At 54.1% G+C, this 27,355-nt stretch overlaps 4 protein-coding genes across 4 annotated transcripts in view; 2 read left to right on the top strand and 2 right to left on the bottom strand.

Annotated features, from left to right (window-relative positions):
- P3H4 (prolyl 3-hydroxylase family member 4 (non-enzymatic)) overlaps nucleotides 1-1,139 on the bottom strand; it is an 8,129-nt gene extending 6,990 nt beyond the window's left edge. The window contains exon 1 of the mRNA XM_023756973.1: nucleotides 1,130-1,139. Within this exon, the coding sequence (XP_023612741.1) occupies nucleotides 1,130-1,139 (10 nt within the window). The remainder of the gene's footprint in view (nucleotides 1-1,129) is intronic.
- On the top strand, nucleotides 1,054-8,272 carry FKBP10 (FK506 binding protein 10). The gene is given in 11 exon segments (XM_006092410.3): nucleotides 1,054-1,403; nucleotides 3,774-3,813; nucleotides 3,815-3,920; nucleotides 4,256-4,445; nucleotides 4,556-4,701; nucleotides 5,076-5,265; nucleotides 5,418-5,563; nucleotides 6,061-6,253; nucleotides 6,561-6,703; nucleotides 6,889-7,052; nucleotides 7,275-8,272. Coding segments are annotated over 11 exon segments (1,770 nt in total). The 5' UTR covers nucleotides 1,054-1,137; the 3' UTR covers nucleotides 7,461-8,272.
- A 2,128-nt stretch (nucleotides 8,273-10,400) lies between these two features.
- NT5C3B (5'-nucleotidase, cytosolic IIIB) lies at nucleotides 10,401-20,881 on the bottom strand. The gene is made up of 9 exons (XM_006092409.3): nucleotides 20,785-20,881; nucleotides 20,099-20,385; nucleotides 19,436-19,505; nucleotides 19,303-19,349; nucleotides 15,028-15,113; nucleotides 13,978-14,067; nucleotides 12,585-12,747; nucleotides 11,542-11,742; nucleotides 10,401-10,671 (listed from the first exon to the last, which is right to left on the bottom strand). Exons 1-9 carry the CDS (start codon nucleotides 20,879-20,881, stop codon nucleotides 10,537-10,539), a joined length of 1,176 nt encoding a protein of 391 aa, XP_006092471.2. The 3' UTR covers nucleotides 10,401-10,536.
- Nucleotides 20,882-21,053: 172 nt separating this feature from the next.
- KLHL10 (kelch like family member 10) lies at nucleotides 21,054-27,083 on the top strand. The gene is made up of 5 exons (XM_006092407.3): nucleotides 21,054-21,649; nucleotides 23,691-24,180; nucleotides 25,082-25,699; nucleotides 26,306-26,455; nucleotides 26,656-27,083. The coding sequence occupies exons 1-5, from the start codon at nucleotides 21,456-21,458 to the stop codon at nucleotides 27,028-27,030; spliced, it is 1,827 nt and encodes a 608-aa protein (XP_006092469.1). The 5' UTR covers nucleotides 21,054-21,455; the 3' UTR covers nucleotides 27,031-27,083.
- The last annotated feature ends 272 nt before the right edge of the window (nucleotides 27,084-27,355 follow it).

The following is a 27,355-nucleotide window of genomic DNA, read 5'->3' as shown; positions in this document are numbered from 1 at the left end:
AATTTTTTAGAGAGAGCAGGGAGAGCGATGAGAGATAGAAACACCAATGAGAGAGACACTCCATCGCTGCTTCTTCCATGCGCCCACTAGGGACTAAGCCCACATCCAGGCAGGCCCCGTGATCAGGAATAAAGCGGGGGCCGGGCCGGCGCGCCCGCTGGGTCTTAGCGCCGAGCCCCGTGGCTGTCAGGAGGGTAATGGTCTCGGTCAGGTCCCCGGAGGGGCGAGGGCTGCGTCTCCCCTCTGTTCGGTGGGCGCAAGGGTGTCCCGAGTCCCCTACGTAGCCCGGTCCCCTGTCCTTAGTAGCTTTCCCTCGACAGATGGGGGGACGCTTCCCTTAAGGATGGGGAGCCCAGAAAGCTCCCTCCACGCTGTCCCCCCACCTTAAGGTCGTGAAATGGAGGGACGTGCCCCCTCCCTCTGTGCTGCCCAAGGCCTAGGACCTGGTTTTCCGTGCATCACGGCGCCCCTTTGGCACCCGCCGCACCCCCAGTCCTGAAGGGGTCGCTCCCAGGGTCCCCCCAGCCCGCGGCGGGCAGGCCACACCCGGCTTTGCCCTGCACACCCTCCACTCCACCGCCGCCGCCGGGGGACCTCCGTCCACGCAGAACGCCCGGCAGCCCGGGTTTTGCAGAGCGAAGTAGCTCCTCGTCCTGGGACAGCAGGGATGGGGGAGCAGAGACACCCTCAGATGCTTTAGCCTCCCCAGCCTCCCGAAGAGGCTTCTGATTTGGGGGTGCCAGCGAAAGCAGCAAGGGATGACTCGGTCCGGCTTTAGGACCCCGGGGCCTCCAGGGGGAAAGACAGTGAACTTTTTCTTTTCTTTTTTTGGGTTTGGAGTCAGCTCCCACTTCTCATCTTTCTGGAGCCTCCCTCCCGGCTGGGCCTCTCGGCCTCGGGCGGGGGGAGCGGGGGGCGCCTGGAGCTCTTTGTGGTGCCTGCCCGGTCTCCCCCGCGCTCGGCCGGGCCCCCTCCTCCGTTCCCACCCCGACCCCGCCCGCCAGCTCAGCCTCCCCAGCCCCCATTCCACGTGGACCCGCCAGGGCGGGGGTGGGGAGTGAAGACAGGAAGAGGGGGAGCCAACTCGGGAGCGGAGGTCGGTGGCGGCTCCTCTCTTGTTCGCACTCACTGCCGGCCATGCCAGCTCCAGGCACCATGTTCCGTGGCGCGGGGCCCCGCAGCCCCGCCCTCCTGCGACCCCCGCTGCTGCAGATGTTGCTGCTGCTGGTGCAGGCCGTGGGGAGGGGGCTGGGCCGCGCCAGCCCGGCCGGGGGGCCCCTGGAAGACGTGGTCATCGAGAGGTACCACATCCCCAGGGCCTGTCCCCGCGAAGTGCAGAGGGGGGATTTCGTGCGCTACCACTACAACGGCACTTTTGAGGATGGCAAGAAGTTTGACTCCAGGTAACGGGCTGGGTGGCCCCAGACTCACCACTCCTCTCCCCCAGCGGGGCCGGGCGCCCTGAGCTCCTGGGTTCCTTTCCTCGGTGCCCTTGTAAGCTGTGTCTGCCTTCTGGTACTCATTCCCTGATCCCCTAACCCCAAACACAGCGCCTTGGGTGGGGGTGGGGATGGGGGTGGTCTCCCAGACATCCATCTCCCCAGGGATGTATCTTCTGCTCTCAATTTCAAACCTTTACCTCTCCAAGGACCCCGATTGCATTCACACAAGCTCCCCAAACTCCCCCTAAGTGCTTGATAATCAAGGTGAACTGCTCTATTCACCAGCCACGAGGAGGGGGCTGTTCTAGTCTACAGTGCTGGGGGGAAGAGCATGGTCCCTGATGCATGTGAGCAGCCTGGGACCCCTACATTCCCACCCACCCTGACTCCCTTCAGCGCTTCCATCTCCGGTTTCAGTGCCTTTGTGGTTAGAGAAGAGGGAGTAGAACTTTCTTTAGGAGGGGGTGGCTGTTAGCAGCCTGCATTATAATAAGATTGGATGAATCTGGGCGTGTAGGGACCACGTCTGTCCACGTGTCAGACCTGCTGTCCTGGCTCCTGGAGGATTGTTACACCTCCCTCTCCAGGTCTACCTGCACCCCCACCTCCTCCATCTTAGTGCCACCAGGCCAGGGCTGCCGCCCATCTTGCCAGCCTTGGAGTTTGAGAGGCCGGCTTCTGCTCTGGCGAGGAGAGAGGCAGGCCTTTGGTCTGCTCTGTTTCCCCTCTCACCCAAGAATATTTTTTCCATTGATTTCTAGAGAGAATGGAAGGGAGGCGGAGAGACAGAGAGAGAGAAACATGACATGAGAGAGACACACCAATTGGTTGCCTCCCAACCAGGGTGGGGCCCCAACAGCCTGCAACCGAGGTGCATGCTCTTGACCGGAATTGAACGCTCAGCCCCTGCCGATGCTCTATCCACTGAGCCAAACGGCTAGGGCGCTAACCCACTTCTGTTGGTGGGGGCAAAGCAGGGCTACATGTCAGCCTTGGTTAAACCACAGGTCTCAGTGACACACCCCCCCCCGCCCACCACACCCCATGAAGTCAGTTCTTCTTCGACCCTTCCCCCAAACACACAACTCATCCCACGGGAAACCGGTGGCCATGGCTTTGGGGGCAGGCAGTATATTGGGTAAGAAAAAAACTCCAGAGTCCAAGACCCTGGTTTCAAAGCCAGGCTGTGACCATGGACAAGAAATGGTGCCTCTTAAAGCTTTACCTTCTTTATCTGAAAAATAGAGACCACAAACGATCTGAAAAAACCGAGTCCCTGCGTACTGAGACTGATGATAGGACTCAAACAAGACGATGAATGAAAGTGGACTTGACACAGTGCCTGGGAGTCTCAGAGGGTCCAGTACTCATTAGCCTCGACTCTGGGGGACCAGATGCCCTGACAGTGCTGAACTGGTGCTTGGGCCCTCACAACAGCCTGTGTGGGAAGCAGGCCAGTCACAGAACCAGCTCAGTAGGCTAAGTGAGGGGTAGGCAGTAGCCGGGAGTACAGCCCCTGACCGCCAGGGGCGGAGTGGAGGGGTGTGGGGGGGCTTTGGGGGACGACTTCCCCGGTGGGGACTCTGGGAACCAGGCTGAGCCTGGAAAACTTTCACAACCCGTGGCCCCCTTCCGTCGATCTCCCAGCCGCCCTTAACTTCTGAAAACATAAAATGAAAAAACAGTAACTAAAATAAATAAAAGCCAGGGCAGTTTGAGAGTAGGCTCTTTCACAACTGAAAACCAACCCCTACCCCCCACCAGCTCTGCTTCCCCTTCCTTTCCTCCTTGGCGAGTCCCTGATGCAGAGGCACAAACTGGGGTGGGGGTGGGGGGTGGCGTCGCACATACCACATATTAGCCGTGACCTTGAGTGAGTGACTTCGTCTCAGAAGAAAAATGAAAACAATAACGCCTTCCTCACGGGGAAAGAATTAAATAAGATCGCGGCCAAGCATGTCACCAGCACATCCTAACTGCTCCATAAATGTTCCTCTTCACTCCCATGAAGTGCTGAGCACGCCTTTGCTGCCAGCAGAGAGCAGCAGACGGCTTGCACCCAACCCTCTCCCAGGGGTATAAGAGCCGCTAGGCTCCGTGGGGACTTCCTTTTTGTAACTGCCCAGCCTCTTACACTGGGGGTCATGGCTGACCCCGGAGGGAGGTGAGGAGCATGTTGATCTACACCCGTGTGTAGAGGGGGATTGTGCATGCGTGTGCGTGTGTGTATGCACCCAGGCATGTATGTGACCGTGGGCAGAGGGAAGCGTCTGGCTGCGTGCACCCTCACCTGTGCACACCCGAATCCACGGTATCCCCTCTGTCCCCCAGCTATGACCGCAGCACTTTGGTGGCCATCGTGGTGGGTGTGGGGACGTCTCATCACCGGCATGGACCGAGGCCTCATGGGCATGTGTGTCAACGAGCGGCGACGCCTCATCGTGCCCCCCCACCTGGGCTATGGCAGCATCGGTGTGGGTGAGGAGGGCTGGGGCACAGGCGTGGGGATGGAGGAGACTGGGAGGCAGAATCAAGGGCCTCAGGGCCCCGAACCTGAAGCTTAGAGAGGGAGAGGGCCCTGCCCTCGGTCAGCTGCCTGCACAGTATGAAGAGGGGCAGGTCTGGGACTAGAGTTTGTTTGCTGCCTCTGGGGTGGGAGGAAGGGCAGTAACGGCTGGTAGGATCGTAGCTTGACTAGGAAGAAGGGAAACTAGAGGTGTGGAGGGAGGGGGCCAAGCAGGATGCTCAGCCCTCCACTGCCACCCCCACCCTGGGTTGCACCAAACATGCACTCCTGCTGCCTGCCCTCACAGCGGGGCTCATCCCCCCGGACGCCACCCTCTACTTCGACGTGGTCCTGCTGGATCTGTGGAACAAGGAAGACACTGTGCAGGTGAGCACCTTGCTGCGCCCGCCCCACTGCCCCCGCATGGTCCAGGACAGCGACTTTGTCCGCTACCACTACAACGGCACACTGCTGGACGGCACCGCCTTCGACAGCAGGTAAGGGCCGGGGGGGTCCCGGGTGCTGGGGACCGTGGCTCCGGTGGGGGGAGTCCAGGGTCTATGTTCTCCCTCCTCCAGCGGCATCACCCCTACCTCATTCTCTGCAGCTATAGCAGGGGCGGCACTTACGACACCTACGTGGGCTCTGGCTGGCTGATCAAGGGCATGGACCAGGGGCTGCTGAGCATGTGTCCTGGAGAGAGAAGGAAGATCGTCATCCCCCCGTTCCTGGCCTATGGCGAGAAGGGCTACGGTAAGGGCAGGCGAGGACTCGGGGATTCTGCGGCGGCGGCTGCCACACACAGTGGTTCAGGGTGTGTGCTGCACAAGGGCACCCAGCCGAGGAGGCGAGTGGGAATGAAATCAGGCCCTTGGTGATCATCTCGTTGAGAAGGGGAGCTGTATTCTGACTCACACAAAGGTCCTGGACGGGCTGGTGGGTGGCCCGGGGCCACACCCAGCTCCGGCCTCACAGGGGGAGCAGGAACAGGGCTGCTGAGGGCCAGGGAAGGGCCCCGAAGAGCAGGGGGAGCACCCTTTCGCACGGTTCTCCCAGAGGCCTTCCTGGGTCAAGAAGGAGCCGGGTTTGCTCCCCACCTGTATGGTTGAAGCCTATCCCGTCCCCAGGGACTGTGATCCCCCCGCAGGCCTCCCTGGTCTTCCACGTCCTGCTTATCGACGTCCACAACCCGAAGGACACGGTCCAGCTGGAGACGCTGGAGCTCCCGCCGGGCTGTGTCCGGAGAGCCAAGGCCGGGGACTTCATGCGCTACCACTACAACGGCTCGCTGATGGATGGCACCCTCTTCGATTCCAGGTCAGGGGCGGGCGCGGCCTGAGGAGGGAGGGTGGGGCTGGGCGGGAGGCAAGAAGCCGGGGTCACCTCAGCAGCCCGGGGTGGCTCTGAGCTGTCAGCAAGGGCAGGGGCCCCTCTGACTCCCTTGCTGGCCTCCCCACCTCGTCCTGCAGCTACTCCCGCAACCACACGTACAACACCTACGTGGGGCAGGGCTACATCATCCCGGGGATGGACCAGGGCCTGCAGGGCGCCTGCATGGGCGAGCGCCGGAGGATCACCATCCCCCCGCACCTCGCCTACGGGGAGAACGGGACGGGTAGGCCTGTTGTAGCTCAGCTCCTCTCCGAATCCCTCAGTGACCTTCCCCTGCTCTGCCCTCTCATCACAAAACCGGTCACCCCCACAGTTCCTGCCACACGGACTCCATCCTTCCCTCCAGGGCAGTCCCCCCACTTCTCTTCCCTCCTGGGAACGTGCTCCTGAGTTTGGGGAGGGGGTGCTTGTGGAAAAACAGAGACAGCCTAGCCCTGGGAAGCAGAGACCTGGAGTTGAGACCCAGCTTTGCTGGAAGGCCAGCGTCCTCACCTGTAAGATGGGACTAATCCCCTTGATCAGCCAGGTGAGTCGCTCGGAGGTTGCGCGGTATAAAGGGCTTTCTAACCGGCAGGTCCCTCCCTTCCTGCCCCCTAGGAGACTGACTATGTGGACAAACACCCCGTCCCCTTCTCGTGTGAAACCCTAGGGCAGTTTCACGCAGACCCTGGGGGGCCCCTCCTGGACGCCAAGCTGACCCGCGCCCCATTCTGGTCCCAGGAGACAAGATCCCTGGCTCAGCTGTGCTGATATTTGACGTCCACGTCATCGACTTCCATAACCCCGAGGACCCCGTGGAGATCCAGACCCTGTCCCGGCCCCCCGAGGCCTGCAACGAGACCAGCAAGTCCGGGGACTTCGTTCGCTACCACTACAACTGCTCTCTGCTGGACGGCACCAAGCTCTTCTCCTCGTGGGTCTGGGGCGGGGCCCGGGGCGGGCAGGTGGGTGGGCCCAGGTGAGCGGAGACCTCCAGATAGCACCCCCTTCTCCATCAGTTCCCGTCTCTGGGGAGCGGAAGGGGCAGGAAGGGGCAGGGAGGGTGAAGCTTGCGGTAGGGGAGCTGAGCCCTCGAGGCCACATGGTAGGGGCCGTGGCAAGATGAGAAGGTGTCCCATCCGAGCCTGGGGCCCTGCACGCAGCTGCGTGGGGTGGGCACCTGTGAGGTGTGAGCTGTGGGAGGAGGAAGGGCACTGACCTGGGAATCTGCTCCTCCCCAGGCATGACTACGGGGCCCCCCAGGAGGCAACTCTGGGGGCCAACAAGGTGATCGAAGGACTGGACACGGGCCTGCGGGGCATGTGTGTGGGGGAGAGGCGGCAGCTCGTGGTCCCCCCGCACCTGGCACACGGGGAGAGCGGAGGTGAGGGGCAGGTCCGGTCTGACCCACCCGTTTAACCCCTTTCGGCTGGTTCTGTGAACACCCCATGTCCCACTCTCCAGCCTCCAAGAGGGGTCACAGGCCTGGAGCTGGGAACACACTGGGCAGGCTCCAAAGCCAGGCCCAGACCAGGCCTGACCGGGCTCCTTCCGTTCTCCCTCCGCCAGCCCGGGGGGTCCCTGGCAGTGCTGTGCTGCTGTTTGAGGTGGAGCTGATCTCCCGGGAGGAGGGGCTGCCGGAAGGCTACCTGTTTGTGTGGCACCAGGACCCTCCCGCCAACCTGTTTGAAGACCTGGACCTCAACAAAGATGGCGAGGTCCCCCCAGAGGAGGTGGGTGAGGAAGCAACCCTGACAGTACCCATCCCCACACTCCCACCTCGCATGGCGGCCTCTAGCAAGAACGGGGCACATGTCCACCCTCCCGTCTGGGCCCGAGCTGTAGGTCCCTTGTCCCTGCCCCAGCTCCTCTCCTCAGTCCTCACGGGCTGGCCCCCCAAGGCCGCTCAGGCACAAGGCTCACGCTCCCCCCTCCCCGGCTCTCCTCTCCCCCAGTTCTCCACCTTCATCAAGGCTCAAGTCAGTGAGGGCAAAGGACGCCTCATGCCAGGGCAGGACGCGGAGAAAACCATCGGGGACATGTTCCAGAACCAGGACCGCAACCAGGACGGCAAGATCACCAGCGACGAGCTCAAGCTGAAGACGGACGAGGACCAGGAGCGGGTTCACGAGGAGCTCTGAGCGCACAGCCTGGGCCCGGGCCCGCACCAGCGCCCACCTCTGGGGACAGTGGGCAGAGGGTGACTTCCAACAGTCACCCCCTCCCCTGCTGGGAAGAGGTCTGAGCATCTCCAAAGTGGGCAGAGGAGACCGTCTGGTCTTCCCACCAGCCTGAGCGCAAAACCCACAGCGCAGATCTCCTCTCGGTTTCTCTCCTCCAACCCCAGGCCATTCCTTGAGTTTCAAAGCCAGTCTGGGGGCTGGTGGAGGCTGGGGCTGGATGGGGCCATTGCCGGCCCCCCACCCACACCTCCACGTCACCACGGAGCATGGCCGAGCAAATCATTCCTGTTTCCCCACACTCCGCTCTGTACCTTTCCTCACCATCCCCAGGCCCGGCCCCTTCCCCGTCATGGCAGCTCCCCAGGGGCCTGGACCGGGGCTGGCAGAACCCCATCTTCCTCCCACAGCCACAGCTGGCTCCAAAGGAAGGGGGCGCTCAGGAGAGCAGCCCTACCACACCCAGGTCCCCAGCACCTGCCCGCCCCCGCTGCTGCTGGGGTCCCCTCGGGGAGCTGCAGGTCAGGGCTGGGCTGTGTCACCTTTCATCCACGAAGAAGGCTGAGGGGCTGAGGAGGACGTTGGAATGAATGGGTGGGGTGAGGACACCTACTTAGATGGGTCTCAGAGCTACGAAGTGAAATTCTTGGTTCGGAGCTGAGATGAACTTAGAAAGGCTCGTTGGGGACGGGTGAGGGAGCGGCAGAGCTGCACTCAGAGCTGAACTGGTGTCGGATCTTTCTCCTTGGTGACGAATAAAAGACCAAACCAGAGGCCTCAGGACGTGGTCTTTCACTGGGGGAGGCTCTCAGACCCAAGGACTGAGGAGCAAGGGGAACAAAGCAGGCCGTCTCCACGCCTGTGAGCTCAAGGCTGTCCCTGGGTCTCGGTCTCCTCCCTCCAGAGCTGCCTGCCTCCCCGAGATCCAATCCTTTGGCCCTGCTCCTGGAAAGGGAGCCCCAGTCTGCCAGGGGGAGGGCAGGGAGGGGGTGACCACAGAGGGGCCTGCAGGGGAGGTGCGGACAGATGATCCCTGTCTCTGAACTGTCCCAAGTGAACGGAAAGACGAGGTCTCTGACCTCAAACACAACACACAAAGCTGAGAGATTCAATCGCACAGGCCGGATCCCGCCCTCACGTGGGTCATTTTCAAAACTGCTGTTCCCACCTCTCCCTGCTCCTGGCTGCAGGCCATTGCCACCTGCCCCATCCTCCCTCTTGTCACAGGAAAGTACCCGAGTTCAAATCGCCGGGGTTTTGGGGGAGGAGTTGGCGTCAGCCACCAGCCAGGCCATCTGCCCTCACCTGCCCTGCAATGGAGCAGACCAGAGCATGCCAGGACGGGGTCGGAGGGGGTGCTCGGGAGAGAAAATGATGGACTGGTCACTGAACTGCCCCACGAGCAGATTTCTGGCCCAGGATCCCGAGACGTGACCTCTCCCCACGGCCACTCCCTGTCCCAGAGCATCCTAGAGGCACCTCAGGGTCTGACCCTGGCTACAGACTCAGCCTTAGAGAGAACCTCTCCTCGCCCAAACCTAACGGGGCCCATGTGCGGGCAGCAGGATGCAGGCCCAGCTTTGGCCAGAAACACCCCACCCTCGCTCTAGCCCCTCACTACGGGGAATGGGCAAGTTGCTGGCCCTTTCTTGGCCACCTAGACCGGCCGGGTCACTGTGAGGTTTAATGGCGCACACGAGAGGTACCACAGCAGGATTCACCCACAGCCCCAAGACCTTCCCCTTCAGATCGACAGGTAAACATGTTTCCAACAGCCAGGCACCCACGGGAAGGGCGAGGGACCGAATTTCTCCGAGAACAGGCTAAGAAAACACCAGGTAAAGTGGTGGGTCTACATTTTCTTCAAAAGGTACCCCAGAGAGAATTCAATTAGTTCCTTTTTAAAAAATATTTTTATTGATTTCAGAGAGGAAGGAAGAGGGAGAGATAGAAACATCGATGATGATGAGAGAGAATCTGACTGGCTGCCTCCTACATGCCCCCCTACTGGGGATCGAGCCGCAAGCCAGGCCTGACCAGACTTGAACCATGACCTCACGGTTCATAGGTTGATGCTCAAGCACTGAGCCATGCTGGCCGGGCTCAGCTAGTTCTTGACCAAGTCAACAGGGAGGGGAGAAGGGAAAAAACCTTTGAAGAACACCCAACAATACAAGACAACAGAACATAAACCACTTCTAGTTTACTTTGCCACAGAGCGACTTCTCCCTTCAGGTCCCCGGTCCCAAAACCCGCCCCCCCCCGCCACTTACATCATCCATTTTAGTGGCCCTGGACCCCCAAGAGGAGGAAGGAAGGAATCAAGGTCATCGGAAAATCGACACCCAAATGGATCCCTGTGGGGACTTCTAAAGGGGCTCTGCACACAGGGTTGGCCAAACCCAACTGAATTTCCAGTTTAACAGCTGCATCAGCATAAAGTCAAACCACTCCAGGTCAGAAACACACCCTGCCTGCCTGCCACCCGGACGCCCACAGACATATTCAGCCTGTGCTCAGAGGGTCTTCGGGGCTCATTCAGTGGTTTCCAAATCGTGTTCTGTGGAGCCCTAGCGGCTTCTGGAAGGCTCCTGCACCTCCAGGACCTAAGGGTACAGGCTCTGCCCCCGCAACCCCGAAATCAGAACAGCTCTGGTTTCTCCTTTTATTTTTATCTACTTTACACATTCGATTTGTTTGAAGAACAGCATCCCATGTTAAACATTTTTGAAAAAACACCAAAAAACGAATCCTGGACCAAATGACCCCCGGGATGCAAACAGCCTGCAGGTCCGATTCAGGCTGGTTTTGCCCTGAAGCTGCTGGAAGTGGCTTTAGCTGCCTCCCACCTGCCAGGGCCTCCCTCCGGCCTTGGAGGACTCACAGGAATGTGCCAGGGAAAGGGGAGGGGAGGGCGCGGACCCAGCAGCTTGTGGATGTCCTGAGCTGCCCTCTGTACACACCAGGCTCACCGCAGAGCAGCCCCCACGGAGGCTCCCCCCGTGTCTCCGCCTGCAGACAGGCCGCGCCTGCGCACTCAGGAGCCCTGCATCTCCACCCAGTCCCCCTGGTGCAGGATGTGCTGCAGCAGCCCGTTGACCACGTCCAGCGTCTCGTCCTTCTCCAGCACAATGTCATAGGAGGCCATGTAGCGCTCCCGCTGCTCCTCCACCTGCCGGGGAGGGGAGACGGAGGGTCCCTGAAATGCCCCGCCTCTGCCCACTGCCGCTGCCTCTCAGGCACCTGGAGTTGGGGGAGGCGTGCGTTCAAGCCACAGATCCCCTAGAGGAGTTCAAGGTCACAGGGCCTGCCTTTTGGAGACACACATGGCAATGGGCACAGGCGGCCACAATAAACTCTGGGGTCAAGAGGACAGTAACAAGGATTAAAATTTAAAAGCCAGATGTTACCACTAATCTACGTGGACTGGATTTCCACAGGCTCCAGCACGCGGGGAACTCAGGCACGTGCTGGCTGAGGGTGAGGACTAGTGGCCTTCCATCCGATACCTCGCTGTGGCCCTCGATGACCGTCCTGTTTTCACCCGTCGGCCTCTGTTCTAGTATCTTTCTTCTCTGCACTGGGAACCCCCATCCTAAAACCTGGACATCTGCCATCTCCATTAGGCCTGACAGGTATGATTTAGGAGGACGGCGATCAGCCCTGCCGCTTCCTCAACTATGTCACCCGGGCCAGTTACTTACCCTCCTCGCCTGTTTCCTCGTCTGCAAAATGGTCTAACAGTCACTACCTCAAAGGCTGCTGTAAGGACTGAACGGGTTCATGTCCCTGCACATGGTGAGCACTCAGCCAGTGGGGGCGCCTGGCTTCACTCTGCCTCTGAACTCGTTCATCGCTGGCCGTCTCGTTTCCCTACGAGGTTCGGAATCTGCTCCTGAAGAACAGGCCTTGTGTCTTACCTCTGTACCTCCAACACCGAGCGCCGTGTGCAGCACACAGAAGGTGCTCGGCTCGAAAAGCACGTTCACGGAAACGGAAGGGGAAGCAGGCCGTGAAGGAGGAAGCCCTGGCCCCTACCCACCTTGTCATTCAGGAAGCCGATCTTGAGGATGTTCTCCACACCCGGGACCCCGTCGGCCATGGTGAGGTCCCCCATGGTGTCCCCCAGCAGGACAACGTTGGTTTTGCCCTGAAGCTGCTGGAAGTAACTGGAGTCCTTGCACACGGAGCTGTTCTTGTTGTAAGTGTGTATGAGCTGGCCCTTGAATCCCTGTAGGAAACCCTAAAGGACCAAGAAGAGAGACCGACAGGAGGGCTACGGGGACCCGGCCAGCACCAGTTTACCACGGCCTCTGTCACAGAGACAAGGGAACTCTGAAAGCCACAGAAAACACCCAAACCTCACTGTCGTCTAAGCTAGGAGTCGGCAGTGTAGAGCCTGTGGGTCGAACGTGGCCTATTTTCGTAAATGAAGTTTTGCTGGCACACAGCCATGCCCACTGGTTTACATCTTTCTGTGGCTGCTTTTCCGCACAGCGGGGCGGAGCAGTTGCCACAGAGGTCGTATAGCCCATCACGCCACAGGTTATAACGTTTATAATCCCTGGTTTAAACTTTTAAACGACCAGGAGCCATCAAGTATTGTTGGTCACCTACTCCGGTGGAAGCGTGAAGCCTGTGATACAAGCACAGTTCAGGCCACGTGTGTGCCAAGCCTTCGCTGCAGGCCACGTCCTAACCACAGTTCAAAGGCATGGAGATTCCGGCCACTGGTTTTAAGGGGAAAAAGTTAGAACGTGGGTGAGTCGGAGCAGCCCACCTCTGGCCCTAGAAAAACAAGTCCAACCCCTGGAGTAGCCAGGATGGCGCGTGACCGTGACAGTGACATGGGGCCTGGCTGACCCCAGGGCAGAGAGCTGTTGGCCAAACACCAAAGAGCAGGTCCTTCAAAAGTAAGGGTCTTTAGAGGCATAAATAAACAGAGAAATACTGCCCAAGGACACAGAAGCCAGCACGCCTTCCGCTCCCTCTCCTCCCAGGCTGGGGTTACTGTTCAGGGTGAAGTGCCCTGGCTGGTGGTTCCCACCCCATGTCCATTCCCAGCCCAAAGGAGATCTGGCTCACATCTTCGTCAAAATCCATGTAGTTGGACACAATGTGGATGTTGGGGTGGAACACTTTCATCTGCCGGATAATTTCCTCCAGGATGTCACCGATGCCGGCGGAGAAGATGAAGAGGGGGATGTTATTTTGGTAGAGGGTGTTGAAGAACGCCTTGTATCCCTCCCTGGAAAGAGATGAAGGGATTCTGAAATGGCACTGCCTCTGTTACTGCTCTGTATTTTCTATTTGGGTTATATATTTTTAGATTAAAAAATTTTCCATTGAGGTATAAAATACATAAAGTAAGTGGTTAAAGTGCACTAAAGTGTTCAGCTCAATTAATATTGACCTATGTATACACCCATGTCATTACCAACCAGATCAATCAATGTTCCCTCGTGTTCCTCCCAGTCAACGCCATCCTTCCCTATTTTGACTTCATATCACCACTGATTGGCTTTGCCTGTCCCTGAACGTCATATGAACAGGCTCATATTTTTTTGTTTTTGTTTCTGTACTACAATTGAACCCTGAGTAACACAGGGGTAAGAGGTGCTGACCCCTGTGCAATAGAAAATCCACGTACAACTTGTGATGCCCCCAAAACTTTGGGGGATTGGTTCTAAGACCCCCATGGATACCAACATCCAAGGCTGCTCAAGTCCCTTATATACAATGGCACGGCCCTGGCTGCTGTGGCTCAGCTGATCGGGCATCGTCCCATGCTGGGAAAGGTTGCCGGTTAGATTCCCGGTCAGGGCACATGCCCAGGTGTGGGCTCAATTCCCAGTGTGGGGCATGCAGGAGGCAGCCGATCAATGATTCTGTCATCATTGATGTTTCTATCTCTCTCTCCCTCTCCCTTCCTCTCTGAAATAATAAACATATATTTAAAAAGTAAATAAGTAAAAATAAAATTTTAAAAATGGTGTAGAACAATACATACACTACCAGCAGACTACTTCCTAGGCAGTACCCAAGGGTAGAAAGTTCTTTAGCCATAGCCAGAGAGGGAAAGCAAAACCTTCCCCACTTCATGGCGCCAGGTCTCTTCTAACTCTCCCAGCATCTAACTCCCCTCGCCCCTCTTCCAGCCTCCTTTTGTGTTTTTTTTTTTTAAATGAATCTAATCAACTTTTTTTTTAATATGTTTTATTGATCCTTTACAGAGAGGAAGGGAGAAGGATAGAGAGCTAGAAACATCGATGAGAGAGAAACATCGACCAGCTGCCTCTCGCGCATCCCCTACTGGGGATGTGCCCGCAACCAAGGTACATGCCCTTGACCGGAATCGAACCTGGGACCCTTCAGTCTGCAGGCCGACGCTCTATCCACTGAGCCAAACCGGGTAGGGCTTCCAGCCTCCTTTTGTGAGCAAACCAGTTTCAAATGTTCCCCAGAGCACGCAGCTTACCTAAGCATTGCGTTGGACTCTCTGACCACCTGGGCTATCTGAGACTTCTGAATCTTCTGCTGACACAGGAGATCGTGTGCTTTGGTCCACCTAGAAACAAACCCCCCACAAACCCCCAATTCAGATCAGTAAAACGACTTTTCCCTTTTCAGGGCCGAGTCCCCTCTGGAAGGATTGACAATGGAGGTGGCCTCATCTGTTTCCACAGAACCGTTTCCTGGAGAACCCTGGCTGTCCTTAGAAAGGGAGGGAGCGCCCGGCCCTCGCGGCTCCGTTGGCTGGAGCTTCACCCTGGATACCTAAGGCTGCAGTTTCATTTCCCGGTCAGGGCACATACCTGGGTTGCGGGTTCGAGCCCCGGTCAGGGTATGTACAGAAAATAACCAATGGAGCCTGGCTGGCGTGGCTCAGGAGATTGAGCATTGTCCCATGGACCAAGAGGTTCTGGGTTCGATTCCCAGTCAGGGCACATGCCTGGATTGTAGGCTCCATCCCCAGTAGGAGGTGTGCAGGAGGCAGCCGATAGATGTGTCTCTCTCATTGACGTTTCTCTCTCTCTCTCCCTCTCCCTTCCTCCCTATTTAAAAATCAATAAAAACATTAAAAAAATAAAGATAACCAATCCATGTTCTCACCCTCTCCCCCGTCCCCTCGCTCTAGAATCAATAAGCAGCACAAGTGAGAGACAGGAGGCAGGTGAGTTAACTGCTGAAGTCAAAGCTCTTCTGAACCCCTTCCTCCGGGAGCCCCTTGGAGCACTGGGGCTCTGTGCAGTGGTACTGGTTTCATAGGAAGGTTGTCTCCCCAGAGCACTGACTCCCCCACACCAAGGGGCTTCTAACTCCCTTGAGGACGCCTGGTGGGCCACCACCAGCAGCGGTCACAGGCAGCTCCAGGTGTGTCTGGACAATTTGTTCTACTAGCTGGGCCTGTGGCATTCAGTTAAGCGTCCAGTAAGGTAAGGAAGTCTGTCATCTCATCAGAGCTCAGGAAAACCAGGCCCCCGCCTGGACAGACCCCCGCAGGGCCAGGGCTTTCACCACCACTCACCACTCCACCATATGCGGTGACTTCTCTTTGGCGGTCCGGCGTGGGTCAATCTCAATCGGGTAATACTGGTGAAGGAGCGCTTTCAGCTGGGCACCCAAAGGAAGAGAAAAGCCATTAGTCCCTCAGGTTTTCCCCAGCCAAGTCCTACTGTCCAGCACAAGAAGACAAATCAGCCCGGTGGGCGTGGCTCAGTGCTTGATTTGTGATCTATGAACCAGGAGGTCACGGTTCGATTCCTGGTCGGGGCACATGCCCAGGTTGCGGGCTCAATCCCCAGAAGGGGGGATGTAGGAGGCAGCTGATCCATGATTCTCTCTCATTGATGTTTCTATCTCTCCCTCTCCCTTCCTCTCTGAAATCAATAATGAAAAAAAAGTGTGTGTGTGTGTGTGTGTGTGTGTGTGTATATATATACATATATATATATGGGTTAAATGCAAAGATCGCACACTGACCAAACCGAAAGCTCCTGCCCTGACAGATTTGGCTCAGCGGATAGAGTTTCGGCCTGCAGACTGAAGGGTCCCGGGTTCAATTCCATTCAAGGGCACGTGCCTGGGTTGCAGGTTCAATCCCCAGTATGGGGTGTGCAGGATGCAGCCAATGATTCTCCCTGATCATTGATGTTTCTATCTCTCTCCCTTTCCCTTTCTCTCTGAAATCAATAAAAATATATTTAAAAAATAATAACTAAATAAATGCCCTAGCACAGCGGTCAACCTTCTGGACCTCACGGACCACTGGTGGGCAACCGCTGCCCTAGTTGGTTTTGCTCAGTGGTTGGAGTGTCGGCCCGTAGATTGAAGGGTCATGGGTTCGATTCTGGTCAAGAGCAGGTGCCTTGGCTGCAGGCTGGATCCCCGACCCCGGTCAGGGCATGTGCTGGAAGCAACCAATCAATGTGTCTTTCTCACATCAATATTTCTCTCGCTGTCTTTCCCCCTCCCTTCCATTCTCTCTGAAAATCAATGGGGAAAAATATCCTTGGGTGAGGATTAACAAAAAAAGAAGAAAAAGATTTCATATATAAACTTTGCTTTATTAATTTTTTCAGGAGCCCATCAACACCAAAAAATTTAGTTTTCTCCAGTTTCTTTATCCGAGAGAGGACAATCAAACCTAGAGGGCACAGCTTCCTGGAAGTTGATAAATCAGGTATTCAAGGAACCAAAAAAAGTGACTCGCTAGCCCAGCCAGAGTGGCTCAGTTGGTTGGGTGTAATCCTGTGCACCGAAAGGTTGCCGGTTTGATTACCAGTCAGGGCACGTACCTGGGCTGTGGGTTCGACCCCTGGTCAGTTTCTCTGTAGAATCTGTATCTGTCAGGGCACATATGTAAGGCAACCAACATATGTTTCTCTCTCACATCGATGTACTGTATCTCTCTCCCCCTTCCTCTCTCTAAGCATGTACTAAGGTGAAGATTAAGAAAAAAAGTGACTTGCTAAAAGCTACCAGTGGTGGAGCCTACCTTAAACTAAAAGTGGCATCCCAAAAGACAGGTTTTAGAAATATAAGAACAAGCCCTAACCGGTTTGGCTCAGTGGATAGAGCGTCAGCCTACGGACTGAAGGGTCCTAGATTCAATTCCGGTCAAGGGCATGTACTTTGGTTTCGGGCACATCCCCAGTAGGGGGTGTGCAGGAGGCAGCTGATCGATGTTTCTCTCTCATCGATGTCTCTAACTCTTTATCCTTCTCCCTTTCTCTCTGTAAAAAATCAATAAAATATTAAAAAAAAAAGAAATATAAGAACAATCTATAATCCACTGCCCAGCTTTTGTTTGTTTTTTTCATGAATTTCAGGTAAACAACCAATAATTATTAATAAACTTTAAAAAATATGTTTTGATTTTGTTTGTTTTTTAGAGAAAGAGAGAGGAAAACATCAATGAGAGAGAAACATTGATCAGCTGCCTCCTGCATGACCCCTCCTGGGAGCAAGCCCACAACCTAGGCATGTGCCTTGACTGGAATCAAACCAGTGACCTCTTGGTACATGGGATGGCGCGCAACCAGCTGAATCACACCGGCTGGGCTCTACTGCCCATCTTAATCCTGAGTAATCCTGACAGAGTACTGGGAGAGCTAATCGATACGACAGACCGACAGACTACTTCGTATGCGATTTAGTGACTTTCATACAGTAGGGGAACTAAACGATGTAGCTCTTCAGCAGAAAGAGCTCAGCAACCTACAGAGAAACGTGCCGTTAGCACGGCTCTGCTCTGGCAAAGAGGACCCTGACAGGAAGAACACGGGACGAAATAAATGAACTCCAAAGCTACAGAGGGATCGCTTTAGAATATCTGTATGTATCTTATGGAAAGGGGAGTGGCTGTGTACTGACATTAATTCAGATGTCTTTCTCAACACCGGGTGCCTTACCAGGAAAATGATTATCAAGGAGAGAGCAAATGTAGTGGGAAGAGTCTGGGACAGAATCTGATCTACGGGAAGCCAAGCTCTGTGTCCTGCTGTGTGTCCTGGGGTACGTTGCTCTACTCTCCAAACCTGCTTTCTCATCTGTTAGGTGGAGACAATAATGGTTCTGGTCCCCTCTTGAAGTTGTGGGGTTAAATAACAGCGAAGTCTCTTGTATACTCTCTAGCTAACTGTGAGCATCATGTCCATACTCCAACTATCAACTGTCATACTGAGACAGGCCAGGAAGCCAGGACAAGTGGAATAGGGAACAGACAGCTGAACAAACTGAAGAGCAATTTACAGCAGAAACAGAAGGTCGCCTCCCTAGAGAGAACATCTAGGCCTCAGTTATATTTCAGCTCCAGACCCAGAAAAGCAGCAAAACCAGGGGGGCGGGGACACCAGGACCAGCTGCAATAATGAACAGGCGCCCTGCCTGACACTGATCAGTGGAGACCGCGACCCTGAAGGAGCACACCCAGAAAAGTGATGAATATTCTGCTGAAACCCTCCCTAAGATTCCTAGAACCAACCTAGAACCAACCCTACCTGTGGGATCAATCAATGAGCATGTCACACTAATACTACTGGAATAATGTGGTGGTAACTTTTCTTTGACATTATAAATATGAGTATAAATAATTTTACCATGCTAGTCATGATGTATGTATTTTAATTATCTGTAACCTTAATTCAGTTAAAATTCTCCCTATTTTGAAAGAATGAATAATGTTATTAAAGTGACTCCATAAATAGTTTATCCCAAATAAACATGTGGGCCTTACATTCACACTGCTGTAGGGCACCCTGTATGTGGATGCAGGTGTCTGTGAAGACCACGCTTCACTGTTAGCTGTTCTGATGTGTGTGTGATAGGGCCCAGGGCACAGGCCGGGCCCTGTGCAGTGCAGACAATGGCCTGCGTGCTGGGGCAGGGCGGTGACTGTAGTGACCACATAGATGATGCACCTAGGACACCTGCTAAAGCACCTTCCTTGTCCCCACTCGGGATTGCTGCATTTAGGCTCATTTGTGTTCATTTTTTTGCGTGCTCTGAGACTCAGCTTCATTCTAAGTAAATCAGTGTCTACTTTAAAAGACTGAAAATAGAAAATAAACTTTTGCCAAATCCTTCAGAGATTACTGTATTTGTATATGGTTTAAAAGGAAAACTATGAACGCTTTAGGGTAAAACCAGGCATAGTCCCCCTGTTGTCTAATTATTCTCTCTTCAGCATGGTTTTTTCAAGGCTGCCTCTGGTATGCTGTTTATGCTGTTGTGTATTTGTTTCACTTTTCCATATTAAATGCAGTTGTTAAAATAAAAAATAAAAAGAGAGAGAGATAAAAGGACCCAGTGCCAGGAGGCCTCAGGCTGCCACTCCGGCCCTCCCTCCCCCTTCTTGCAACCAGGGCAGCAGCAGTTCATCCCGGGCAAACCCCCTGAACCTCCCCAAGGCCCCCTTTCCTCTGACTTTGTGAGCCAAGCAGCCCAGCCTAGGCTCATTTCCCCAGCCCCTCCTTGTTTCACTGTTCCCGCTTTAATAAACGTCCTTAAAATCCACCTGCACTCGTGTTGTGAAATTTTTCCTGCACTAAGTCAAGAACCCACACGCTCTCGGCTGGCCCTAGGCAGACCCGCCCAGGGGCAGGTCCCCCTGCCAGTAACAACATGTCGTGGCCAACAAGGAAAAGCTATCCCAATGTATCAAAACTAGGTCCACCTGAGCGAAAGAACAACAAAAAATTCTCACTTCTAAGGTCTCTATTCGGGACTCTTTGGTCCTAAGCAAGAGCCATATGAAGTAACAGGGGACAGCAATCCTGAGCGACGAAGGGGCTTCGCTCACCTTTTCCCGGCACTCCTCACTGATGATCTTGCTGTTATCCAGGATATCTGCAAAAACACAAAGCTCCCTTCACTCGCCCCTTAGAAGCCATTGTCGTGTCAAGCCCAACAAAGCAAGCTAGTACGTGACTTACTGTAGGAAGAAGGGCATGGCTTTCCGTTATAGGCAAACCTGCTCAAGGTCCTGTCAAAATCAGAAATGACCTAAAATGCAAAAGAGAGATGATGCCTAGATGGGTTCCTTCTGGTGTGGCCCTGCGTCAGCCTGGAGGAGGAGGATGGAAGTCCCAGGGCTCAGCGACCAGACTATGGGCAAAGCCCTGGGGGGTCAGGGAGGGCTACCGGGGGAGGGAAGGACTAATCGCAGTCGGTCCAGTGCTAACCCTGCGGAGGCCCACCCTGGGAGGGGGGGAGCGGATGCTGAAGAATCACGATCCCGTTGGCTCTTTCAATAGCACCCATCTCAGTGCCCTGGCCCGTCCTTTAGGACCCATCTCCACATCTGCAATGTCCTGGGGAGCCCGCTGCGCTGGGCTGGGCTGGGCTGGGCTGGGCTGGAGAAGGGGCCCCAGGGCCTGGTGTGGTGCCTTCTGTCTCATCAGAGGCAGCAGCACGACCTCACAGAGAATTTTAGGGCAGGTGGGCTCTTCCCCAAACAGGCGAACCAGCCGGGTCATTTCCAGGGGCTGAGGGCTTGCAGGTGCCGCAACCACGCGGGAAGGCACACGGGCAGGACGCCCCCCAGCCCCCCTCCCGCCCCCCGCCCCCCGCGCCAGCCCGACCTCGCCCGGCGGTACCTGTAAGCGGTCTCGCCCGCCCCTGCGGAGGGCGCCCACGATCTCCTGCACCCGCCCGGGCTGCCGCATCAGCACCGTGGCCTTCATCAGGGGGCTCACCTGTCCCGAGACCCGAGAGAACGGCTGACCCCGGCACCGCGCGGGGCCGAGGGGAGCGGGGGGTGGAGCGGGGGCTCCGGCCGGGCTGGGGGCGCCTACTGGCCGGGGCGGAGCCAGGCGCCCCGCTGGAGGCCTCGGCGCGCCCGGGGGCTCGGGGGCCCGCGCGTCGCGGCCCGGTCCCCTCCCGCCTCACCTCTTACGCCATGGTGCTCGCAGCCGCAGCCGCACCGGCCCCGCGCCGGGTGCCCGCCCCGCCGCCGCACTGCGCAGGCTCGTCCCCGCCCCGGACCCGGGATCGCAGCGGGCGGGGCCTGGGAGGCCGGCGGGCCCGGGCCGCTGCGCCCCGCGCTGGGGATGACCCTGTTGGGGGCTCTGTGTGGAGGAGGGTGACAGTCCCAAGGGGTTGGGGTGACTGGGTGCCGCTCTTTCTAGAGCAAAAACCCCAGCAAGCGTGGTCGCTTCGGGCTTCGTTTGCAGAGGAAAGGGCCGCAGGATGGAGGGGGGTACAGGAGCCCCACGGCGGGTGCGGTTGAACACCCAGAAGGCGTTTCTGGGCCCGCGCCTCACAGAAGATGCTGAGTGTCTACCTCGTGTCCAGAGCGCAGGAGGGGCCTGGACAGCTGGGCCAGAATGACAGCTCATCATGTTGCTTCTCCCTTCTGCCTCCTCTGGCCTGGTTTCCATGAACGCGGTGTCGGGGGCCAGTGCGGAGCTGTGGAAGGAGGCAGATGGATGCCCCAGGGATGCCAAGCGGGCAACAGGAACCTGAGCTAATAAAAACCCTTACATGGTGTTGGTGGTCGCGGTCCTGGTGTGTGTGTGGTGGGGGGGGGGGGGGGGCGGGGAGGAAGGAGGACAGGGACCTTAGACGTCATAGGGTTGCCCGACTAAGCCTAAGGGGGAACAGGGCGCATTTCAGACAGCTTGGTTCATTTCATGTTCCCCACCCCACCAGCTTAAGTTTGGGGACATTGTCAAAGCGCTGGGCTCCCGTAGCCTGGGTCCTTCCTCCTCTGAAGAGGCACAGCTAGGGCCAGACCCTCTTCTCTGGTTTCCCATTGCAGAGAATTCCAGAACCTGAGAGCACAATCCTGAGAGTGATCTCACTCAGGCCCAGGATTCTGGAACTTGGGCTGCCTGATGGACCCTACATGAAAGATGTAGTAGGGAAAAGGAGCGACAGCTGGCTGAAGGGGCCCCCCACAACCCTCCCCGACACCCTCGGAGAACAGCCTCCCGCGGCTGGTCCCAGGGTGCCATGGAGATGGAGAACAAGGCGGCCTCCACACGTTTCCACCAACCTCACATGGAGAGGAAGATGAGTGCGATGACCTGTGAGATCTTCAACGAGCTCAGGCTGGAGGGCAAGCTCTGCGACGTGGTCATCAAGGTCAATGGCTTTGAGTTCAATGCCCACAAGAACATCCTCTGTAGCTGCAGTTCCTACTTTAGGTACAGCAGGGTTGCCGGGCTAAGCCTGAGGGGGAATTGGGTGCATTTCAGACGTGGTTCATTTCATGGTTCCCACCCCACCGTCTTAAGCTGAGGGACACTGTCCCAGCACGGGGCTCCGGGAGCCTGGCTCCTCTGTCATCTGAAGAGGCACAACTAGGGCCAGATTCCCTTCCCCCTGATTTTCAATTGGATCTCAACCAACTCTTGGTGGGCCCGCTGCTTTTTCCCTTTGATTCTCACTCTAACCAACCTTTGGGAAAGTTGAGCATCCATACGGGGTTTCCTACTTAAACCTAGATAATAATGCCACTTCGGCCACCCCTATCCCCCTGTCCCCCTATCCCCCTGTCCCCCTATCCCCCTATCCCCCTATCCCCCTATCCCCCTATCCCGTAGAGACGAGCTTGAACAGGGTGATAAATTATCAAGGATTGAGGGGATGGAAAGGGGGATGGATGCAGGGGAAGAACCACATAAATATTTATCAGGAGAAAAAAGGGGGGGGGGCGGTGTGGTTTGTGTCCAAACCATTGTAACCCAGGAAATGGAAGAGCTATTTTGTTCATGAGCTGAAAATATTTGGGTAATCAATTTCAATCAAGATATGATAAATGTGTCCCACCTGTTGCTAAAAATTCTCATGGTGATCTACAGCAAGGTCTATAAAAAGACCAGCTAGCACATACTTTAAGCTTTGCAGGCCATATAGTCTCTGTCATATGCAACTACTCTACTCTGCCTCTATAGTGGGAAAGCAGCCATAGACAATAGTAAGTGAAAGGACACTGAAATTTGAATTTCATTTTTACCCCATTTAAAAATGTAAACAGCATTCTTACCTGTGGGCAGTACAAAAAGAAGGCGTGGGTGGAATTTGGCTCGGAGGCTGTATTTACAGACCCCTGCTCTAGAGAAGAATTTTATCTTTAAGCCCATAGTCCCTGAGACCTCCTAGAAAAAGGAAGCACAATATATTATGGAAGGGAATTCTGTCTTGTTCAGTACCTAGCTACAGAGTGGAATAGCAGTCACTTACTTATTCAATAATTATTTATTTAGTGCCTGTTTTGCGACCAGCGCTATAGTGGGTATTGGAAATAAAACAATGAGTAAAGAGCTAAACATTCCTGTTCTCATGAAGCTTACCTTCTGGTAGGGGGAAGAGGCATTAAATAAATAAACTACATGTCAGATTGTAAGTGCTAAGGAAAAAAAAAGGTAGGTAGCGTGGATGGCAGTTTTAAATGGGGTTATCACTTTGCTGACAAAGTTACATTTGAGCAAAGACTGCAAGGGGATGAAGGAGAGAGAGAGAGAGATCTGGGCAGAATTCCAGGCAGAAGGAACAGCAGGTAGAGCCCAAAGGTGGAAGCATCTCTGATGTAGTCAAGGAACGCAAGGCGAACAGGGCTGAAACAGAGGGGGAAGGCGGGAGGAACTACCGTCAGAGAGCTGTGACTGGCCCAGATCTCACGGGACTTCGGTAGATAATAATGCCACTTAAGCCACCCTGGAAGGACTTTGTATTTTACTCTAAGAAGGGAAGTCAATGGAAGGTTTTAAGAGGAACACTGGTGGTTTAGATAAGACTAAATTCTGGAGGTGTCAAGAGCCAATCAGTTAGGCGGTTACTCCCAATCTAGGCAAGAGACCGTGGTGGCTTGGACCAAGGAGGTAGCGATAGAATTGATTAGATTATGGCTATGTGTTGAAGATTCCTTGAATTTGGTGGGCAATGGGGTTGAGACAGAAGAGACCTGGGTCTTACACCGAGCTCTAGAACCCGATTTTTCCATCCACAAAATGGGAAAAGGTTATCGTTAGCATGAGGATAAGAGTGACCAAAATCAAAGCTCTTGGGAAGGTTCTCTCACCCACTGTATAAGGCAGCCTGCCCTGCCCCTCTCCTTCCTCCCGCCCACTTATTTTCAATGCCCTCTTTGGAAAGTGTCCAAACTCTCCACAACACAAAGTGGGGAGAACATGGCAAACTGGAGAGAGATGTTTCAGTGATGGCTCGTTCCTCCCCTTTTTGCAGAGCTTTGTTTACAAGTGGCTGGAACAACACTGAAAAGAAGGTATACAACATTCCTGGCATCTCCCCCGACATGATGAAACTGATTATTGAATATGCGTATACCAGGACCGTCCCTATCACACCGGACAACGTGGAGAAGCTGCTGGCTGCTGCGGACCAGTTTAACATCATGGGTATCGTGAGGGGTTGCTGTGAGTTCCTCAAGTCAGAGCTGTGTCTGGATAACTGTATCGGCATCTGCAAGTTCACAGACTACTACTACTGCCCGGAGCTCAGGCAGAAGGCCTACATGTTCATCCTGCACAACTTCGAGGAGATGGTGAAAGTCTCGGCCGAGTTTTTGGAGCTCTCAGTCACTGAACTGAAGGATATCATTGAGAAAGATGAGCTGAACGTCAAACAAGAAGACGCTGTGTTTGAGGCCATTTTGAAATGGATTGCTCATGACTCCCAAAATAGGAAGCAGCATATTTCAGTTTTGCTCCCCAAGGTCAAGTTTAATTATTTTTTTTTGTAGGATGCTTAATTGACCACTTTTGATTCATTTATCCCAGTCAGGTTGTCCTAAGAACTATATTCAGATGTTTGACAGATTCCAGGGCTGTATTTACATATATTTGTAGAGAAGGCATCTCCTACTAGTTTCTGGAATCTTGCAATTTTCTTTACCCTTGGCATGGCTAGTTCCTTTTATCCCAGTTATATTCTTTTATTATATTTATTTTTCTTTTTTAGAGAGAGGAAGGGAGAGAGGCATCAATGTGAGTCGGTCGCCTCCTGCTCACACAACGACCGGGGATAGAATCTGCAGCCTGGGTGTATGCCCTGACCGGGAATCGAACCAGCCACTGTTTGGTGTCCGGGACGATGCTCCAACCAGCAGAGTCACACCAGCCAGGGCATTTTGCCACCCCTCCACCCCCCAGTTTTAGTCTTTGACCAAAATTCTCCCTGGCTGTGGGGGAAGGAGAGGGCAAGGCCTTCAAAAGAATTCTAGAGTCTTCTTTTTACCTTTGTCCATTCTGAGTTTCCCCAAACCCAAGAGAGAAACTGGAGTTGTAGCCATTTGATGTTAATTTGTGTTATTTTACATACAGAGACAGATATTCATTCACAGAAAAATTACTTCAACTTTTTTTTTTTTGATCTAGTAGCATAGTCTGGTGGTCAAGGAATGAGCTAGCTTGCTGATCATTTTCTAGCTCATCCTCAGGATCCAAATGTATACCACCTCTTAAAAACAGATATTTAAAGTGTTTAAGTTGTAAATTTCAAAACAAAACAAAACATGACCCCACTGCAATTCAAAGGCAGGCTGTAAACCAAGGGGCTAAGGGGTTTTTCAGGCCTCCTCACCTCACTTTAAATGACTTGCTGCATTTCCTCCTTAGGTTCGCCTGGCCCTAATGCATGCCGAGTACTTCATGAACAATGTTAAGATGAATGACTATGTCAAAGACAGTGAGGAATGCAAGCCAGTCATCATTAATGCCCTAAAAGCCATGTATGACCTAAACATGAATGGACCCTCTAATTCTGACTTCACCAACCCACTCACCAGGCCCCGCCTACCCTATGCCATCCTATTTGCAATTGGTGGCTGGAGTGGTGGGAGCCCCACCAATGCCATTGAGGCATATGATGCTCGGGCAGACAGATGGGTGAATGTCACTTGTGAAGAAGAAAGTCCCCGTGCCTACCACGGGGCAGCCTATTTGAAAGGCTACGTTTATATCATTGGGGGGTTCGACAGTGTAGACTATTTCAATAGTGTTAAACGTTTTGACCCAGTCAAGAAAACTTGGCACCAGGTAGCCCCGATGCACTCCAGACGTTGCTATGTCAGCGTGACAGTCCTCAGCAATTTCATCTATGCCATGGGAGGATTTGATGGCTACGTGCGTCTCAACACTGCTGAACGTTACGAGCCAGAGACCAATCAATGGACACTCATTGCCCCCATGCATGAACAGAGGAGTGACGCGAGTGCCACAACACTCTACGGAAAGGTAAAAAAAAACGGGGGGGGGGGAGGGGTAGGGGGGAGGGCCGGGATGTGAAAGCAAACAAGCCCAGGAATAATGCTCTTCCTTTTGGGGGGTGGATGGAAAACAGAAATGGCAGTATCTGGCAGTTCAAACTCCATCAAATGACTAAGTGACCCTTTGTAACTATCTTTTCTTACTTATTCTGACCCATGAATCTCTTCCCCTGGCTGAGTTTTTATTTGTATCCTTTCACTGTAATAAACTCTGAGAGTATAACCACAAAAAAAGTAAAAATAAATAAAAAGCAATAGATGTACATGTGGAAAAAAGAAACTCAGAGTGCCCCTGGCTAGTGGCTCGGTTGGTTGTAGCATTGTCGGTTGTAGCATTGTCCCGATGTGCCAGGGTTCTGGGCTTGATCCCTGGGTCAACCAACGAGTGCATGAATGGGTGGAGCAGCGGGTTGATGTTTCTCTCCCTCCCTCCATCCTCTCGCTCTAAAATCAACTTAAAAAAAGAAACTCAGAGTACACAGACTGGTATAAAAGTGCCCCCCACATATCATATACATACCTTTTCATACTCCAGAGGTAACCATTTTAATAATCTTGAACTGTCTTCACACAGGTCTACATATGTGGTGGGTTCAATGGCAATGAATGCCTGTTTACAGCAGAAGTGTACAACACTGAGAGTAATCAGTGGACAGTCATAGCACCCATGAGAAGCAGGAGGAGTGGAATAGGCGTAATTGCTTATGGAGAACACGTGTATGCGGTGAGTTTATCGTGTACCACAACAAAAATGATTCCCCTCCATTTTCTATTATACAACCACTGGTAAGCATTTGACAAGGTTTTGTTCCATGGAACAGTGGAAGAGGGAGGTATGAAATCACTAGTCCTCCCCTTAGAGGGCCTCCCGGGTGAACAGAATCAGTGGCTAACAGTAAATCATGTTCCCGTTGCTGTCCACAGGTAGGCGGCTTTGATGGAGCTAATCGACTTAGGAGTGCAGAAGCCTACAGCCCAGTGGCTAACACTTGGCGCACGATCCCCACTATGTTTAATCCTCGTAGCAATTTCGGCATCGAGGTGGTAGACGACCTCTTGTTTGTGGTGGGTGGCTTTAACGGCTTTACCACCACCTTTAATGTTGAGTGCTATGATGAAAAGACCGACGAGTGGTACGATGCCCATGACATGAGCATATATCGCAGTGCTCTGAGCTGCTGTGTGGTACCAGGGCTGGCCAATGTTGGGGAATATGCAGCTAGAAGGGACAACTTCACAGGATTAGCACTGCGAGATGAAGTAAAGTACTCCGCTTCAACAAGTACCTTACCTGTATGAGCCTCTTCATTTAGCTAATAAAAAGTCTAAGCAATAAGAATTAATTCTTTTTTAAAATAAATGCAGTGTTTAAACTTGTAAGAGTACTGGAAAATGTTCACCATAAGGGAGCCAAGGGTTGGACGAATGAGGGAGTAAAAGGGTTCAAGGAAGAAAGCAATTATATTCAACAGTACATACTTAAAAGGAAAAACTACACAATGCAAACCAGCTCTAATGAAATACGTTTATTTAAAGCTTATATGGAGACCATTAGTAGCTTTAACACAGGACAAGATAGCTTCAGGAACATAAAACAAGCTATTATACAAGGTGATGTCTCAAA

Source organism: Myotis lucifugus, unplaced genomic scaffold (assembly GCF_000147115.1).
Source record: "Myotis lucifugus unplaced genomic scaffold, Myoluc2.0 scaffold_100, whole genome shotgun sequence".
In the NCBI taxonomy this organism is placed as follows: domain Eukaryota; kingdom Metazoa; phylum Chordata; class Mammalia; order Chiroptera; family Vespertilionidae; genus Myotis; species Myotis lucifugus.
Note: the sequence above shows the minus strand (reverse complement) of the source record. Positions and strands in the feature narration are given on the sequence as shown.